Here is a 21203-nt window from a genome sequence, read left to right as displayed (position 1 = left end):
CTCATTAGTGTGATTTTCATTCTCTAATCAATGGTCTCCCTGATATCATTCTCCAATCGATACCAATCGTTCTCGCAGCCTGATTTACCACATGAAGCCTTTATTATATGGATCAGATTCTTTATCTCCCTCTGACACACTGTGTGTGTGTGTGTGTGTGTGTGTGTGTGTGTGTGTGTGTGTGTGTGTGTGTGTGTGTGTGTGTGTGTGTGTGTGTGTGGTCCACACTGTGGGTCACTACTCACTTCACTCTCGGTAGTCAATTCAAATTCACACGCTACTATTCATCACTTTAACCACTTAAACCCTGTGTGTCAACACTTGTTCACCGTCAAATAGCTAAAATAGCAGATCTACAGGCTCACAACACGTCGCCATGCTCACATACTTTCACCGAACATTGACCTATTATCACCACAGAAAAGAGACACTAGGGTTCATGTGGTTAATGACACCTGTTAATTATCGCATAGAATGCATATAGGTGCTGTTGGTGCAGGAACAAAATGGGTGTTTTGGATTATGAAGCTGTCAGGTTGACTGTTTGTGTCAGTCAACCTGTAATGAACCTCTCTCCCTTCCCCTCTTTCTGCTTTTCAGGTTCTGTCTCTCTTTCTTTATTTAACAGTCACATCCTTCAGATCTATAAAGGTGTGTGTGTGTGTGTGTGTGTGTGTGTGTGTGTGTGTGTGTGTGTGTGTGTGTGTGTGTGTGTGTGTGTGTGTGTGTGTGTGTGTGTGTGTGTGTGTGTGTGTGTGTGTGTGTGTGTGTGTGTGTGTGTGTGTGTGTGTGTGTGTGTGTGTGTGTCTAGAGATGATTCACACAGCCTCTTTCACATTTTATCACAGCAGATTAGATTCTCAGATCATTATCTGCATCTGCAATAGCAAGTGTCATCTGTTACACATCTGTCTTTTGTTTGGGTCTCATTGAGATAGCAAGATTCAATCTTCATTATGAAGATAAACAAGAAGAATTATTGTAGGGTGATATTTGTGGGAACTAAATGCATTATTGTTTGACTGAATCCTTGGTGAGAATGTTTTTGTTTTTATTATTATTTTACTGCACAAATCCTGACAAACAAAAGGAACACATGTTGTGTATTGTCCTGTTCCAGGCTCTTACACTTGCAAAACTGAATTATTTCAACAGTAACAAGCACAATGTCAGTATATTAGGACAAACAAGGTATCTCATATATCTATATCTATATATAACCATTTTCCATCATTCCTCAGGAGCTGGGGATGCCCTGGGGACACCAATCCCCTGAGGTTAAAACCACAGCTTAAACAGCTCCTATTGCATTGATCATTGTATCTATTTTTTGGTTTGTGTATTGTATGGAGATTTTTAACTCTCTTCCCCACAAGGTATTTGTCGGGCAGATCTGCGAGGTCAAAGAGGCCTGCATGCCTGCAGGCCATTGGTTAATATTAATGACCGTCAGCCAATTGGAACCCATCAATAGGTCAGGGGTTATCGCCAGGCAGCAGAAGCAGGAAGTTTTAATGTGATTAAAGATACAGTACATCACACTGTCAATACACAGCTAAGAGAGAAAATGGCTTTTTTTTTGCTCTCCCTCTTTTTCTTCATGTTCTTTCTCCCACTTACATTTAACGTTTATTTGTCTGCATTTTCCCTCACTGTTAACCCCCTCTTTCTCTGAACACATCATTTTAACCTACTGATGATGATCTTCAAGATTATAGCATTTTAAGCAGTCGGTTTTTCCTATAAACCAACTTCCCTCTTCTCTATCCTTGCATCAACATGGAATTGTTTTATTGGAAGCTCCGATTCCGGTCCTGCTCCACTGGAATATCTGATACGGTTTGCTGCACATGTGGTCAAGAAAAAGCTGAAACTCATAAATCATTTTGTGCTTAAAACAAAATCGAAAAAGAATATCAGCTTGTTGCTGATGAATAATTGCACCTGGTCATTGCTATACTGGAATGTATGTCGTTTTAGTGTGATTTACACCTTTCACAAAAAGCATATTGTAACTCAATGTCAGCATGTGGAGATACAAGGTTCCTCCACTCAATACTGGAAATGACTTTGCCATGTGGTTGTTTCATAAGGCTTCGATCTGTGATCAGTGCTAACAGAATCTCCAGAGGTAATCAATGGATCTATTTCCATTGGCCAGGAGTAATCCAATGAGTCAGCAGATCTATAATCAATGACAAACGATCGGTGGCTGAGGTTGCTAATCAGGTTGTGATTGGCTGAATGACTCCATGGGGACAGTCTTTGCATGCGTGAGGGTGTTGGTTTTGGTTTAATTTAAAGAGAGAGAGAGAGAGAGAGAGAGAGAGATGCACAGACTTCACTGAAGCACTCACTGGTGAAAGAATTGATGAAATCATGACAGACATTGTTTTATTTATAATGGTTGATAATAGCTACTGTTTTGGTCATTCTGTGCCCATATGATCTGGGTCAATGTGAATTCTCACTCATATTTCCCCTCATGCACATCACTCATCAAGAGAACCACCGAACAAATGTTAAATGTCACTGTCAATGTTGCAGATGAACAAGTACAGTTGGGTGCCACCGATATTGTCCCTTATCATTTGACCCATTTAGGCCTGACCTCAAAATTTAAAACAAATCCTTCTAAATCCTCAAGTTTTCTGAAATAAATATTTTCACGATTTTTCAATAGCTAAATTATAACAATGTTTAAAACACCAAAAGGGGTTCCCGCCCAGAATGGGTTAACTGTCCTTTTGCGCAGATCACGCAAACCTCAGCAAAAAGAAAAGGACAATATCGATGGCCTCCAACTGTAAAAGCCCCACTCCATGGGGTGTGTTCAACAACTCGGTATGGTAGACTTATTTTTTTCTGGCAGACTGGCACAGCTACAGATGCCATGAACTGATTGTCAGCTGTCGTCTGTGCAGTGTGTAGAAACACTATTAACACCTTTTAACACCTAACGTCTCCTAATCTGAATCTCCCAGTGTAGTCTGTAATAGACGGGACAAGCCAGCGTGTTGCTTCATGGCCTTTAATTCACCCCTAACTCCATCTCTCTCAACCTGTTTTTCTCTCAGGGTTCCTGGTATAACCATAGCTACAGACATCATCTGTGGTTTTCCTGGTGAGACAGAGACAGACTTCCAAGAGACGGTAGAGCTTGTCAGACAGTATCGCTTCCCCAGCCTCTTCATCAACCAGTTCTACCCCAGACCTGGTACACCGGCCGCCAAGATGGAACAAGTAGCTGCGCATATGGTGAGTGAGTCAGTATTATAGGTATTAAGCTGATGTTAATTCAGAGAAATTCATGGTCAGTGTTAGGAAAGTTACTAGTGGTTAACTGCAATTGTTTTGTATCAAGGGTAACTATACTTAACATTACTTCTGCAAGGGTAAACTATGTCTTATTTATACTTAGCTGTGTGTTAAATATGCATTGTGGCACAACATATGTGCATCGCTGAGTAGCACAGTATCTTGACACTATATGGTACAACATAATGGTGGGAATGTAGAATCGATCTGTAGCTGAGAGAGTGTGAAATGGCTTTGAGATTATGTTGGATAAAACTATTGATGGAAACCAATGCAAAATGAATGACTTGGGCCCGGTTAATGAGCAGGGTTATCCTCTCTGCTGGCTGACCCTGTGATCAACAGTAGGGTTGGGAAGACGGGGTCCAACATTGAGGAACAGGAATCGGTGCCATCGCATTTGGAACCGTTTCCAGAACCGGTTTTGTCACACTGTCAATTTAATAATAATTTACTCTGGGCAGTGAAAGAGTTGAGATAATCGCTAAGGAACCAGAATTGTTCAAATCCTAAAGGATCCCAACCCTAATCAACAGTAGCCCTCACTGGTATCGTGCTCCCAAATCCACCCATACTCATACCTCCAGCTCATGTCATATTTATATAATAAACATACTCATACTCGTACCTATAGCTTATGTCATATATATAATAAACATGCTCATACCTACAGCTCATGTCATAATAAACATACACAAAATGACAGCTTGAACTGCGATGCTCATTTCCTCTTTGAACATAATGCAAGTGTAAGTATACAGTACATGTACGTGTAAGCGTCCCTGTGCATGTATGTGCACTTTAGGCTTGTGTGTGTGGCAGACGCGCACACATGCACACGTGTGTGTGTGTGTGTGTGTGTGTGTGTGTGTGTGTGTGTGTGTGTGTGTGTGTGTGCACTTCTGCGTTACTATCGAGGAAATGCAGGCCACCTTCTGTCATCTGAAAATATAAAAATCCGTTCCAGTCCTGTCTTTTTTTTAATAGGAATTTTAATATTACTAATCCTGAAAGCCCCCAATATGTGTGTATGGGTGTGTGTCTGGTATTTATTTAATTCCTCTTCCAACACAGCCATCTTTCATGGAATGGAATACATGGCCACACACACACTCAATGCTACAGTAATCAGGATTGACCAACAATGACTTTAATTGACATATCGGTCTATTACTCTTTATTATTCAAAAGAGTCACTCCCCCCGCCCCACCACACACACACACACAATCTGAAGCTTCCTAAATATTGAATCCAAATGAAACAATTACTGGCTAATGAAGCCTAAACTATTTGCTGTGTGTGTGTGTGTGTGTGTGTGTGTGTGTGTGTGTGTGTGTGTGTGTGTGTGTGTGTGCACTGGTTTTTATATCTTTGTGGGGACACAAATCTGTTTACACAGTCACGTCATGGGGACCAGTTACGGTATGGGGACAAAAAACCTAGTCCCCATGAGGGAAACCGTTAAAAAACCAACCCAGGAGATGCTTTATATGTGCCTGTGAGGTTTTTAGCCTTGGCCCATAAGGGACGTTTTTTGATCATCGTGTGTGTGTAAGTGGTGCTCAGTATCTCCCCCTAAGGGTTTTAGCTGCTATTGCACTCATTACATTCTCACACACACTTTTGTGGCCGCACCCACATCATTATGTGGCCCCACCCACCCTGTTCCCCACAAGGAGGGATTATACCATCAAATTGAGTGTTAACAGAACAGGAGATTCCAGAACAAGGCAGTGAAGATGGAAGCAAAAGCAAAACACAAGGTAAGCTATTTTCTTCTGAATGAACAATTAATAAAAACAGTGCTCAACCACAGATATTTGAAAGATCACTATAACCAGTATTTGACCATAACATTTTGTGAATTAGCTCTGATTATTAAGATAGCTCAGTTAGCTAAGTTAGCTCAAAACATTTTGTGAATTAGCTCTGATTATTAAGCTAGCTCAGTTAGCTAAGTTAGCTCAAATGGCTCACATGGGCTGAAGACAGTTTAGATCAGTTAGAGGGATTGCTTTTCCTGTACTTTCAGGTTAGTAATGACCTTAAAACTACTGTTTTGTAACACAAATAATTTTGTGATGAAGTTAAGATACTTAGCTTCAGTTTAGCTTCAGATATAAGGATGATGTTGTTTGGTGGTAATTTCATGTAATGTAATCCAATGTGGGCTCCTGAAACGTTTTTTTTGCTATTATTTTCTGTGAAAATAGTCAGAATGGGTATACAATTTCGTTTTTGTGTTAGGACTTTCTACTGTATAAAGTATATATGTTGAGTTTGGTCCAGTTTGTAGTGTTGTAGCATTAGCTTCCTTTAGCTGCTGTCTTTCTGTGTAGCACTGTAGCAGTGCAGCCAGTGACTCTGCAATGATGTGATATTAAAGAAAATGGTAATAGGCAGAATAATTGAAACATTAGAAGACGTCCCCATGATGCACATTAGCACGGGGTCCCCAATATGCATGTTTTAAGATGTGTGTGTGTGTGTGTGTATTTATGCAAGCTTGAAGGCAAAATAATTGAAACTTCAGAAGACGTCCCCGTGATGCACATTTAGCACGGAGTCCCCAAGATGCATGTTTTAAGATGTGTGTGTGTGTTTGTTTGTGTGTGTATTTATATGTCCCCGTGATGCACATTAGCTTAAAGTGTGTTAAATGTCCCCATATATCACAAAACTGAAAGTGTGTTCTAAATACCTACTATCTATCTACTATTTAGTATGACTGTCCGTTCTCTCACACACTCACTCTGTATAATTATGTCAATTTAACAACATAGCCGCAGCCAACTGGTGGTGTTTTTTCCTTTACTGGGGCTTATCAGACTTAACATTATGGTAATGTTTCGGGCCGGGCTAAGCCTTGGGTTTGACCAGTTCGGGTCCAGGCTTTAATTGTCAGGACTGTTGAGAACTCGAACAGCATGTATGTCCCCGTGACGCACATTAGCCTAAAGTAAAGGGCATTAAAAGTCTAAATATTGTAGATCACATAATAGGCAGAATAATTGAAACATCAGAAGACGACCCCATGATGCACGTTAGCACGGGGTCCCCAATATGCATGTTTTAAGATGTGTGTGTGTGTGTGTGTGTATTTATGCAAGCTTGAAGGCAAAATATTGAAACTTCAGAAGATGTCCCCATGATACACATTTAGCACGGAGTCCCCAAGATGCATGTTTTAAGATGTGTGTGTGTGTTTGTTTGTGTGTATGTATTTATATGTCCCCGTGATGCACATTAGCTTAAAGTGTGTTAAAGGTCCCCATATATCACAGAACTGAAAGTGTGTTCTAAATACCTACTATGTAACAAAATGGTATATTGGACTACATCAGGATGTTGTAATACTAGTAACATTATCTTACATGAGTTATTTCGAACTCGCTTTTATCCAAAGCAACTTCCAATGAGTGCATTCAACATTGATAGTCAAGTGCACTACTTTCACATGCCTAACTCTTTTAAATATTCAATGAATCTTATTCTAAACAGATGTTGAATGACATGCCTGCAACAGGGGGTGGAGACTCCCCCACAGACACACATGGCTCCAGCAGTTGCCAAGACATCCACTTCCATTGAAAAGGTAAATGGGGAGAGCACACCTTACAAGGATGTTGTGTAATGTCCTAATGTCTAGTATGACTGTCCGTTCTCTCACACACTCACTCGGTATAATGATGTAAATTTAACAACATAGCCGCAGCCAACTGGTGGTGTTTTTTCCTTTACTGGGGCTTATCAGACTTAACATTATGGTAATGTTTCGGGCCGGGCCAAGTCTTGGGTTGGACCAGTTCGGGTCCAGGCTTTATTGTCAGGCCCGTTGAGAACTCTAACAGCATGTATGTCCCCGTGACGCACATTAGCCTAAAGTAAAGGGCATTAAAAGTCTAAATATTGTAGATCACATAATAGGCAGAATAATTGAAACATCAGAAGACGACCCCATGATGCACATTAGCACGGGGTCCCCAATATGCATGTTTTAAGATGTGTGTGTGTGTGTGTGTATTTATGCAAGCTTGAAGGCAAAATAATTGAAACTTCAGAAGACGTCCCCGTGATGCACATTTAGCACGGAGTCCCCAAGATGCATGTTTTAAGATGTGTGTGTGTGTTGGTTTGTGTGTATATTTATATGTCCCTGTGATGCACATTAGCTTAAAGTGTGTTAAATGTCCCCATATATCACAAAACTGAAAGTGTGTTCTAAATACCTACAATCTATCTACTATTTAGTATGACTGTCCGTTCTCTCACACACTCACTCGGTATAATTATTTCAATTTAACAACATAGCTGCAGCCAACTGGTGGTGTTTTTTCCTTTACTGGGGCTTATCAGACTTAACATTATAGTAATGTTTCGGGCCGGGCTAAGCCTTGGGTTTGACCAGTTCGGGTCCAGGCTTTAATTGTCAGGCCCGTTGAGAACTCTAACAGCATGTATGTCCCCGTGACGCACATTAGCCTAAAGTAAAGGGCATTAAAAGTCTAAATATTGTAGATCACATAATAGGCAGAATAATTGAAACATCAGAAGACGACCCCATGATGCACATTAGCACGGGGTCCCCAATATGCATGTTTTAAGATGTGTGTGTGTGTGTGTATTTATGCAAGCTTGAAGGCAAAATATTGAAACTTCAGAAGACGTCCCCATGATGCACATTTAGCACGGAGTCCCCAAGATGCATGTTTTAAGATGTGTGTGTGTTTGTTTGTGTGTGTATTTATATGTCCCCATGATGCACATTAGCTTAAAGTGTGTTAAATGTCCCCATATATCACAGAACTGAAAGTGTGTTCTAAATACCTACTATGTAACAAAATGGTATATTGGACTACATCAGGATGTTGTAATACTAGTAACATTATCTTACATGAGTTATTTCGAACTCGCTTTTATCCAAAGCAACTTCCAATAAGTGCATTCAACATTGATAGTCAAGTGCACTACTTTCACATGCCTAACTCTTTTAAATATTCAATGAATCTTATTCTAAACAGATGTTGAATGGCATGCCTGCAACAGGGGTTGGAGACTCCCCCACAGACACACATGGCTCCAGCAGTTGCCAAGACATCCACTTCCATTGAAAAGGTAAATGGGGAGAGCACACCTTACAATGATGTTGTGTAATGTCCTAATGTCTAGTATGACTGTCCGTTCTCTCACACACTCACTCGGTATAATGATGTAAATTTAACAACATAGCCGCAGCCAACTGGTGGTGTTTTTTCCTTTACTGGGGCTTATCAGACTTAACATTATGGTAATGTTTCAGGCCGGGCCAAGCCTTGGGTTGGACCAGTTCGGGTCCAGGCTTTATTGTCAGGCCCGTTGAGAACTCTAACAGCATGTATGTCCCCGTGACGCACATTAGCCTAATGTAAAGGGCATTAAAAGTCTAAATATTGTAGATCACATAATAGGCAGAATAATTGAAACATCAGAAGACGACCCCATGATGCACATTAGCACGGGGTCCCCAATATGCATGTTTTAAGATGTGTGTGTGTGTGTGTGTATTTATGCAAGCTTGAAGGCAAAATATTGAAACTTCAGAAGACGTCCCCATGATGCACATTTAGCACGGAGTCCCCAAGATGCATGTTTTAAGATGTGTGTGTGTTTGTTTGTGTGTGTGTATTTATATGTCCCCATGATGCACATTAGCTTAAAGTGTGTTAAATGTCCCCATATATCACAGAACTGAAAGTGTGTTCTAAATACCTACTATGTAACAAAATGGTATATTGGACTACATCAGGATGTTGTAATACTAGTAACATTATCTTACATGAGTTATTTCGAACTCGCTTTTATCCAAAGCAACTTCCAATAAGTGCATTCAACATTGATAGTCAAGTGCACTACTTTCACATGCCTAACTCTTTTAAATATTCAATGAATCTTATTCTAAACAGATGTTGAATGGCATGCCTGCAACAGGGGTTGGAGACTCCCCCACAGACACACATGGCTCCAGCAGTTGCCAAGACATCCACTTCCATTGAAAAGGTAAATGGGGAGAGCACACCTTACAATGATGTTGTGTAATGTCCTAATGTCTAGTATGACTGTCCGTTCTCTCACACACTCACTCGGTATAATGATGTAAATTTAACAACATAGCCGCAGCCAACTGGTGGTGTTTTTTCCTTTACTGGGGCTTATCAGACTTAACATTATGGTAATGTTTCGGGCCGGGCCAAGCCTTGGGTTGGACCAGTTCGGGTCCAGGCTTTATTGTCAGGCCCGTTGAGAACTCTAACAGCATGTATGTCCCCGTGACGCACATTAGCCTAATGTAAAGGGCATTAAAAGTCTAAATATTGTAGATCACATAATAGGCAGAATAATTGAAACATCAGAAGACGACCCCATGATGCACATTAGCACGGGGTACCCAATATGCATGTTTTAAGATGTGCGTGTGTATTTATGCAAGCTTGAAGGCAAAATAATTGAAACTTCAGAAGACGTCCCCATGATGCACATTTAGCACGGAGTCCCCAAGATGCATGTTTTAAGATGTGTGTGTGTGTTTGTTTGTGTGTGTATTTATATGTCCCCGTGATGCACATTAGCTTAAAGTGTGTTAAATGTCCCCATATATCACAAAACTGAAAGTGTGTTCTAAATACCTACTATGTAACAAAATGGTATATTGGACTACATCAGGATGTTGTAATACTAGTAACATTATCTTACATGAGTTATTTCGAACTCGCTTTTATCCAAAGCAACTTCCAATAAGTGCATTCAACATTGATAGTCAAGTGCACTACTTTCACATGCCTAACTCTTTTAAATATTCAATGAATCTTATTCTAAACAGATGTTGAATGGCATGCCTGCAACAGGGGGTGGAGACTCCCCCACAGACACACATGGCTCCAGCAGTTGCCAAGACATCCACTTCCATTGAAAAGGTAAATGGGGAGAGCACACCTTACAAGGATGTTGTGTAATGTCCTAATGTCTAGTATGACTGTCCGTTCTCTCACACACTCACTCGGTATAATGATGTAAATTTAACAACATAGCCGCAGCCAACTGGTGGTGTTTTTTCCTTTACTGGGGCTTATCAGACTTAACATTATGGTAATGTTTCGGGCCGGGCCAAGCCTTGGGTTGGACCAGTTCGGGTCCAGGCTTTATTGTCAGGCCCGTTGAGAACTCTAACAGCATGTATGTCCCCGTGACGCACATTAGCCTAATGTAAAGGGCATTAAAAGTCTAAATATTGTAGATCACATAATAGGCAGAATAATTGAAACATCAGAAGACGACCCCATGATGCACATTAGCACGGGGTCCCCAATATGCATGTTTTAAGATGTGTGTGTGTGTGTGTATTTATGCAAGCTTGAAGGCAAAATATTGAAACTTCAGAAGACGTCCCCATGATGCACATTTAGCACGGAGTCCCCAAGATGCATGTTTTAAGATGTGTGTGTGTATTTATGCAAGCTTGAAGGCAAAATAATTGAAACTTCAGAAGACGTCCCCATGATGCACATTTAGCACGGAGTCCCCAAGATGCATGTTTTAAGATATGTGTGTGTTTGTTTGTGTGTGTGTATTTATATGTCCCCGTGATGCACATTAGCTTAAAGTGTGTTAAATGTCCCCATATATCACAGAACTGAAAGTGTGTTCTAAATACCTACTATGTAACAAAATGGTATATTGGACTACATCAGGATGTTGTAATACTACTAACATTATCTTACATGAGTTATTTCGAACTCGCTTTTATCCAAAGCAACTTCCAATAAGTGCATTCAACATTGATAGTCAAGTGCACTACTTTCACATGCCTAACTCTTTTAAATATTCAATGAATCTTATTCTAAACAGATGTTGAATGGCATGCCTGCAACAGGGGGTGGAGACTCCCCCACAGACACACATGGCTCCAGCAGTTGCCAAGACATCCACTTCCATTGAAAAGGTAAATGGGGAGAGCACACCTTACAAGGATGTTGTGTAATGTCCTAATGTCTAGTATGACTGTCCGTTCTCTCACACACTCACTCGGTATAATGATGTAAATTTAACAACATAGCCGCAGCCAACTGGTGGTGTTTTTTCCTTTACTGGGGCTTATCAGACTTAACATTATGGTAATGTTTCGGGCCGGGCCAAGCCTTGGGTTGGACCAGTTCGGGTCCAGGCTTTATTGTCAGGCCCGTTGAGAACTCTAACAGCATGTATGTCCCCGTGACGCACATTAGCCTAATGTAAAGGGCATTAAAAGTCTAAATATTGTAGATCACATAATAGGCAGAATAATTGAAACATCAGAAGACGACCCCATGATGCACATTAGCACGGGGTCCCCAATATGCATGTTTTAAGATGTGTGTGTGTGTGTGTGTGTATTTATGCAAGCTTGAAGGCAAAATATTGAAACTTCAGAAGACGTCCCCATGATGCACATTTAGCACGGAGTCCCCAAGATGCATGTTTTAAGATGTGTGTGTGTTTGTTTGTGTGTGTGTATTTATATGTCCCCATGATGCACATTAGCTTAAAGTGTGTTAAATGTCCCCATATATCACAGAACTGAAAGTGTGTTCTAAATACCTACTATGTAACAAAATGGTATATTGGACTACATCAGGATGTTGTAATACTAGTAACATTATCTTACATGAGTTATTTCGAACTCGCTTTTATCCAAAGCAACTTCCAATAAGTGCATTCAACATTGATAGTCAAGTGCACTACTTTCACATGCCTAACTCTTTTAAATATTCAATGAATCTTATTCTAAACAGATGTTGAATGGCATGCCTGCAACAGGGGTTGGAGACTCCCCCACAGACACACATGGCTCCAGCAGTTGCCAAGACATCCACTTCCATTGAAAAGGTAAATGGGGAGAGCACACCTTACAATGATGTTGTGTAATGTCCTAATGTCTAGTATGACTGTCCGTTCTCTCACACACTCACTCGGTATAATGATGTAAATTTAACAACATAGCCGCAGCCAACTGGTGGTGTTTTTTCCTTTACTGGGGCTTATCAGACTTAACATTATGGTAATGTTTCGGGCCGGGCCAAGCCTTGGGTTGGACCAGTTCGGGTCCAGGCTTTATTGTCAGGCCCGTTGAGAACTCTAACAGCATGTATGTCCCCGTGACGCACATTAGCCTAATGTAAAGGGCATTAAAAGTCTAAATATTGTAGATCACATAATAGGCAGAATAATTGAAACATCAGAAGACGACCCCATGATGCACATTAGCACGGGGTACCCAATATGCATGTTTTAAGATGTGCGTGTGTATTTATGCAAGCTTGAAGGCAAAATAATTGAAACTTCAGAAGACGTCCCCATGATGCACATTTAGCACGGAGTCCCCAAGATGCATGTTTTAAGATATGTGTGTGTTTGTGTGTGTGTATTTATATGTCCCCGTGATGCACATTAGCTTAAAGTGTGTTAAATGTCCCCATATATCACAGAACTGAAAGTGTGTTCTAAATACCTACTATGTAACAAAATGGTATATTGGACTACATCAGGATGTTGTAATACTAGTAACATTATCTTACATGAGTTATTTCGAACTCGCTTTTATCCAAAGCAACATCCAATAAGTGCATTCAACATTGATAGTCAAGTGCACTACTTTCACATGCCTAACTCTTTTAAATATTCAATGAATCTTATTCTAAACAGATGTTGAATGGCATGCCTGCAACAGGGGGTGGAGACTCCCCCACAGACACACATGGCTCCAGCAGTTGCCAAGACATCCACTTCCATTGAAAAGGTAAATGGGGAGAGCACACCTTACAAGGATGTTGTGTAATGTCCTAATGTCTAGTATGACTGTCCGTTCTCTCACACACTCACTCGGTATAATGATGTAAATTTAACAACATAGCCGCAGCCAACTGGTGGTGTTTTTTCCTTTACTGGGGCTTATCAGACTTAACATTATGGTAATGTTTCGGGCCGGGCCAAGCCTTGGGTTGGACCAGTTCGGGTCCAGGCTTTATTGTCAGGCCCGTTGAGAACTCTAACAGCATGTATGTCCCCGTGACGCACATTAGCCTAATGTAAAGGGCATTAAAAGTCTAAATATTGTAGATCACATAATAGGCAGAATAATTGAAACATCAGAAGACGACCCCATGATGCACATTAGCACGGGGTCCCCAATATGCATGTTTTAAGATGTGTGTGTGTGTGTGTATTTATGCAAGCTTGAAGGCAAAATATTGAAACTTCAGAAGACGTCCCCATGATGCACATTTAGCACGGAGTCCCCAAGATGCATGTTTTAAGATGTGTGTGTGTTTGTTTGTGTGTGTATTTATATGTCCCCATGATGCACATTAGCTTAAAGTGTGTTAAATGTCCCCATATATCACAGAACTGAAAGTGTGTTCTAAATACCTACTATGTAACAAAATGGTATATTGGACTACATCAGGATGTTGTAATACTAGTAACATTATCTTACATGAGTTATTTCGAACTCGCTTTTATCCAAAGCAACTTCCAATAAGTGCATTCAACATTGATAGTCAAGTGCACTACTTTCACATGCCTAACTCTTTTAAATATTCAATGAATCTTATTCTAAACAGATGTTGAATGGCATGCCTGCAACAGGGGTTGGAGACTCCCCCACAGACACACATGGCTCCAGCAGTTGCCAAGACATCCACTTCCATTGAAAAGGTAAATGGGGAGAGCACACCTTACAATGATGTTGTGTAATGTCCTAATGTCTAGTATGACTGTCCGTTCTCTCACACACTCACTCGGTATAATGATGTAAATTTAACAACATAGCCGCAGCCAACTGGTGGTGTTTTTTCCTTTACTGGGGCTTATCAGACTTAACATTATGGTAATGTTTCAGGCCGGGCCAAGCCTTGGGTTGGACCAGTTCGGGTCCAGGCTTTATTGTCAGGCCCGTTGAGAACTCTAACAGCATGTATGTCCCCGTGACGCACATTAGCCTAATGTAAAGGGCATTAAAAGTCTAAATATTGTAGATCACATAATAGGCAGAATAATTGAAACATCAGAAGACGACCCCATGATGCACATTAGCACGGGGTCCCCAATATGCATGTTTTAAGATGTGTGTGTGTGTGTGTGTATTTATGCAAGCTTGAAGGCAAAATATTGAAACTTCAGAAGACGTCCCCATGATGCACATTTAGCACGGAGTCCCCAAGATGCATGTTTTAAGATGTGTGTGTGTTTGTTTGTGTGTGTGTATTTATATGTCCCCATGATGCACATTAGCTTAAAGTGTGTTAAATGTCCCCATATATCACAGAACTGAAAGTGTGTTCTAAATACCTACTATGTAACAAAATGGTATATTGGACTACATCAGGATGTTGTAATACTAGTAACATTATCTTACATGAGTTATTTCGAACTCGCTTTTATCCAAAGCAACTTCCAATAAGTGCATTCAACATTGATAGTCAAGTGCACTACTTTCACATGCCTAACTCTTTTAAATATTCAATGAATCTTATTCTAAACAGATGTTGAATGGCATGCCTGCAACAGGGGTTGGAGACTCCCCCACAGACACACATGGCTCCAGCAGTTGCCAAGACATCCACTTCCATTGAAAAGGTAAATGGGGAGAGCACACCTTACAATGATGTTGTGTAATGTCCTAATGTCTAGTATGACTGTCCGTTCTCTCACACACTCACTCGGTATAATGATGTAAATTTAACAACATAGCCGCAGCCAACTGGTGGTGTTTTTTCCTTTACTGGGGCTTATCAGACTTAACATTATGGTAATGTTTCGGGCCGGGCCAAGCCTTGGGTTGGACCAGTTCGGGTCCAGGCTTTATTGTCAGGCCCGTTGAGAACTCTAACAGCATGTATGTCCCCGTGACGCACATTAGCCTAATGTAAAGGGCATTAAAAGTCTAAATATTGTAGATCACATAATAGGCAGAATAATTGAAACATCAGAAGACGACCCCATGATGCACATTAGCACGGGGTACCCAATATGCATGTTTTAAGATGTGCGTGTGTATTTATGCAAGCTTGAAGGCAAAATAATTGAAACTTCAGAAGACGTCCCCATGATGCACATTTAGCACGGAGTCCCCAAGATGCATGTTTTAAGATGTGTGTGTGTGTTTGTTTGTGTGTGTATTTATATGTCCCCGTGATGCACATTAGCTTAAAGTGTGTTAAATGTCCCCATATATCACAAAACTGAAAGTGTGTTCTAAATACCTACTATGTAACAAAATGGTATATTGGACTACATCAGGATGTTGTAATACTAGTAACATTATCTTACATGAGTTATTTCGAACTCGCTTTTATCCAAAGCAACTTCCAATAAGTGCATTCAACATTGATAGTCAAGTGCACTACTTTCACATGCCTAACTCTTTTAAATATTCAATGAATCTTATTCTAAACAGATGTTGAATGGCATGCCTGCAACAGGGGGTGGAGACTCCCCCACAGACACACATGGCTCCAGCAGTTGCCAAGACATCCACTTCCATTGAAAAGGTAAATGGGGAGAGCACACCTTACAAGGATGTTGTGTAATGTCCTAATGTCTAGTATGACTGTCCGTTCTCTCACACACTCACTCGGTATAATGATGTAAATTTAACAACATAGCCGCAGCCAACTGGTGGTGTTTTTTCCTTTACTGGGGCTTATCAGACTTAACATTATGGTAATGTTTCGGGCCGGGCCAAGCCTTGGGTTGGACCAGTTCGGGTCCAGGCTTTATTGTCAGGCCCGTTGAGAACTCTAACAGCATGTATGTCCCCGTGACGCACATTAGCCTAATGTAAAGGGCATTAAAAGTCTAAATATTGTAGATCACATAATAGGCAGAATAATTGAAACATCAGAAGACGACCCCATGATGCACATTAGCACGGGGTCCCCAATATGCATGTTTTAAGATGTGTGTGTGTGTGTGTGTATTTATGCAAGCTTGAAGGCAAAATATTGAAACTTCAGAAGACGTCCCCATGATGCACATTTAGCACGGAGTCCCCAAGATGCATGTTTTAAGATGTGTGTGTGTATTTATGCAAGCTTGAAGGCAAAATAATTGAAACTTCAGAAGACGTCCCCATGATGCACATTTAGCACGGAGTCCCCAAGATGCATGTTTTAAGATATGTGTGTGTTTGTTTGTGTGTGTGTATTTATATGTCCCCGTGATGCACATTAGCTTAAAGTGTGTTAAATGTCCCCATATATCACAGAACTGAAAGTGTGTTCTAAATACCTACTATGTAACAAAATGGTATATTGGACTACATCAGGATGTTGTAATACTACTAACATTATCTTACATGAGTTATTTCGAACTCGCTTTTATCCAAAGCAACTTCCAATAAGTGCATTCAACATTGATAGTCAAGTGCACTACTTTCACATGCCTAACTCTTTAAAATATTCAATGAATCTTATTCTAAACAGATGTTGAATGGCATGCCTGCAACAGGGGGTGGAGACTCCCCCACAGACACACATGGCTCCAGCAGTTGCCAAGACATCCACTTCCATTGAAAAGGTAAATGGGGAGAGCACACCTTACAAGGATGTTGTGTAATGTCCTAATGTCTAGTATGACTGTCCGTTCTCTCACACACTCACTCGGTATAATGATGTAAATTTAACAACATAGCCGCAGCCAACTGGTGGTGTTTTTTCCTTTACTGGGGCTTATCAGACTTAACATTATGGTAATGTTTCGGGCCGGGCCAAGCCTTGGGTTGGACCAGTTCGGGTCCAGGCTTTATTGTCAGGCCTGTTGAGAACTCTAACAGCATGTATGTCCCCGTGACGCACATTAGCCTAATGTAAAGGGCATTAAAAGTCTAAATATTGTAGATCACATAATAGGCAGAATAATTGAAACATCAGAAGACGACCCCATGATGCACATTAGCACGGGGTCCCCAATATGCATGTTTTAAGATGTGTGTGTGTGTGTGTGTGTATTTATGCAAGCTTGAAGGCAAAATATTGAAACTTCAGAAGACGTCCCCATGATGCACATTTAGCACGGAGTCCCCAAGATGCATGTTTTAAGATGTGTGTGTGTTTGTTTGTGTGTGTGTATTTATATGTCCCCATGATGCACATTAGCTTAAAGTGTGTTAAATGTCCCCATATATCACAGAACTGAAAGTGTGTTCTAAATACCTACTATGTAACAAAATGGTATATTGGACTACATCAGGATGTTGTAATACTAGTAACATTATCTTACATGAGTTATTTCGAACTCGCTTTTATCCAAAGCAACTTCCAATAAGTGCATTCAACATTGATAGTCAAGTGCACTACTTTCACATGCCTAACTCTTTTAAATATTCAATGAATCTTATTCTAAACAGATGTTGAATGGCATGCCTGCAACAGGGGTTGGAGACTCCCCCACAGACACACATGGCTCCAGCAGTTGCCAAGACATCCACTTCCATTGAAAAGGTAAATGGGGAGAGCACACCTTACAATGATGTTGTGTAATGTCCTAATGTCTAGTATGACTGTCCGTTCTCTCACACACTCACTCGGTATAATGATGTAAATTTAACAACATAGCCGCAGCCAACTGGTGGTGTTTTTTCCTTTACTGGGGCTTATCAGACTTAACATTATGGTAATGTTTCGGGCCGGGCCAAGCCTTGGGTTGGACCAGTTCGGGTCCAGGCTTTATTGTCAGGCCCGTTGAGAACTCTAACAGCATGTATGTCCCCGTGACGCACATTAGCCTAATGTAAAGGGCATTAAAAGTCTAAATATTGTAGATCACATAATAGGCAGAATAATTGAAACATCAGAAGACGACCCCATGATGCACATTAGCACGGGGTACCCAATATGCATGTTTTAAGATGTGCGTGTGTATTTATGCAAGCTTGAAGGCAAAATAATTGAAACTTCAGAAGACGTCCCCATGATGCACATTTAGCACGGAGTCCCCAAGATGCATGTTTTAAGATATGTGTGTGTTTGTGTGTGTGTATTTATATGTCCCCGTGATGCACATTAGCTTAAAGTGTGTTAAATGTCCCCATATATCACAGAACTGAAAGTGTGTTCTAAATACCTACTATGTAACAAAATGGTATATTGGACTACATCAGGATGTTGTAATACTAGTAACATTATCTTACATGAGTTATTTCGAACTCGCTTTTATCCAAAGCAACTTCCAATAAGTGCATTCAACATTGATAGTCAAGTGCACTACTTTCACATGCCTAACTCTTTTAAATATTCAATGAATCTTATTCTAAACAGATGTTGAATGGCATGCCTGCAACAGGGGGTGGAGACTCCCCCACAGACACACATGGCTCCAGCAGTTGCCAAGACATCCACTTCCATTGAAAAGGTAAATGGGGAGAGCACACCTTACAAGGATGTTGTGTAATGTCCTAATGTCTAGTATGACTGTCCGTTCTCTCACACACTCACTCGGTATAATGATGTAAATTTAACAACATAGCCGCAGCCAACTGGTGGTGTTTTTTCCTTTACTGGGGCTTATCAGACTTAACATTATGGTAATGTTTCGGGCCGGGCCAAGCCTTGGGTTGGACCAGTTCGGGTCCAGGCTTTATTGTCAGGCCCGTTGAGAACTCTAACAGCATGTATGTCCCCGTGACGCACATTAGCCTAATGTAAAGGGCATTAAAAGTCTAAATATTGTAGATCACATAATAGGCAGAATAATTGAAACATCAGAAGACGACCCCATGATGCACATTAGCACGGGGTCCCCAATATGCATGTTTTAAGATGTGTGTGTGTGTGTGTATTTATGCAAGCTTGAAGGCAAAATATTGAAACTTCAGAAGACGTCCCCATGATGCACATTTAGCACGGAGTCCCCAAGATGCATGTTTTAAGATGTGTGTGTGTATTTATGCAAGCTTGAAGGCAAAATAATTGAAACTTCAGAAGACGTCCCCATGATGCACATTTAGCACGGAGTCCCCAAGATGCATGTTTTAAGATATGTGTGTGTTTGTTTGTGTGTGTGTATTTATATGTCCCCGTGATGCACATTAGCTTAAAGTGTGTTAAATGTCCCCATATATCACAGAACTGAAAGTGTGTTCTAAATACCTACTATGTAACAAAATGGTATATTGGACTACATCAGGATGTTGTAATACTACTAACATTATCTTACATGAGTTATTTCGAACTCGCTTTTATCCAAAGCAACTTCCAATAAGTGCATTCAACATTGATAGTCAAGTGCACTACTTTCACATGCCTAACTCTTTTAAATATTCAATGAATCTTATTCTAAACAGATGTTGAATGGCATGCCTGCAACAGGGGGTGGAGACTCCCCCACAGACACACATGGCTCCAGCAGTTGCCAAGACATCCACTTCCATTGAAAAGGTAAATGGGGAGAGCACACCTTACAAGGATGTTGTGTAATGTCCTAATGTCTAGTATGACTGTCCGTTCTCTCACACACTCACTCGGTATAATGATGTAAATTTAACAACATAGCCGCAGCCAACTGGTGGTGGTTTTTCCTTTACTGGGGCTTATCAGACTTAACATTATGGTAATGTTTCGGGCCGGGCCAAGCCTTGGGTTGGACCAGATCGGGTCCAGGCTTTATTGTCAGGCCCGTTGAGAACTCTAACAGCATGTATGTCCCCGTGACGCACATTAGCCTAATGTAAAGGGCATTAAAAGTCTAAATATTGTAGATCACATAATAGGCAGAATAATTGAAACATCAGAAGACGTCCCCATGATGCACATTAGCACGGGGTACCCAATATGCATGTTTTAAGATGTGTGTGTGTATTTATGCAAGCTTGAAGGCAAAATAATTGAAACTTCAGAAGACGTCCCCATGATGCACATTTAGCACGGAGTCCCCAAGATGCATGTTTTAAGATATGTGTGTGTTTGTTTGTGTGTGTGTATTTATATGTCCCCGTGATGCACATTAGCTTAAAGTGTGTTAAATGTCCCCATATATCACAGAACTGAAAGTGTGTTCTAAATACCTACTATGTAACAAAATGGTATATTGGACTACATCAGGATGTTGTAATACTACTAACATTATCTTACATGAGTTATTTCGAACTCGCTTTTATCCAAAGCAACTTCCAATAAGTGCATTCAACATTGATAGTCAAGTGCACTACTTTCACATGCCTAACTCTTTTAAATATTCAATGAATCTTATTCTAAACAGATGTTGAATGACATGCCTGCAACAGGGGTTGGAGACTCCCCAACAGACACACATGGCTCCAGCAGTTGCCAAGACATCCACTTCCATTGAAAAGGTAAATGGGGAGAGCACACCTTACAAGGATGTTGTGTAATGTCCTAATGTCTAGTATGACTGTCCGTTCTCTCACACACTCACTCGGTATAATGATGTAAATTTAACAACATAGCCGCAGCCAACTGGTGGTGTTTTTTCCTTTACTGGGGCTTATCAGACTTAACATTATGGTAATGTTTCGGGCCGGGCCAAGCCTTGGGTTGGACCAGTTCGGGTCCAGGCTTTATTGTCAGGCCCGTTGAGAACTCTAACAGCATGTATGTCCCCGTGACGCACATTAGCCTAATGTAAAGGGCATTAAAAGTCTAAATATTGTAGATCACATAATAGGCAGAATAATTGAAACATCAGAAGACGTCCCCATGATGCACATTAGCACGGGGTACCCAATATGCATGTTTTAAGATGTGTGTGTGTATTTATGCAAGCTTGAAGGCAAAATAATTGAAACTTCAGAAGACGTCCCCATGATGCACATTTAGCACGGAGTCCCCAAGATGCATGTTTTAAGATGTGTGTTTAT

The 21203-nt window shown here is 40.7% G+C and overlaps 1 protein-coding gene across 1 annotated transcript in view; it reads left to right on the top strand.

Moving 5' to 3' along the window:
* cdkal1 (CDK5 regulatory subunit associated protein 1-like 1) overlaps positions 1 to 21203 on the top strand; it is a 366940-nt gene that overhangs the window by 245258 nt on the left and 100479 nt on the right. The window contains exon 11 of the mRNA XM_079503511.1: positions 3078 to 3258. Coding sequence (XP_079359637.1) covers positions 3078 to 3258 — 181 coding nt within the window. The remainder of the gene's footprint in view (positions 1 to 3077; positions 3259 to 21203) is intronic.

This window comes from Electrona antarctica (genome assembly GCF_951216825.1).
Source record: "Electrona antarctica genome assembly, chromosome: 6".
Lineage (NCBI taxonomy): Eukaryota > Metazoa > Chordata > Actinopteri > Myctophiformes > Myctophidae > Electrona > Electrona antarctica.
The sequence above is the reverse complement of the archived record's forward strand: the minus strand, read 5'-3'. Positions and strand labels throughout refer to the sequence as shown.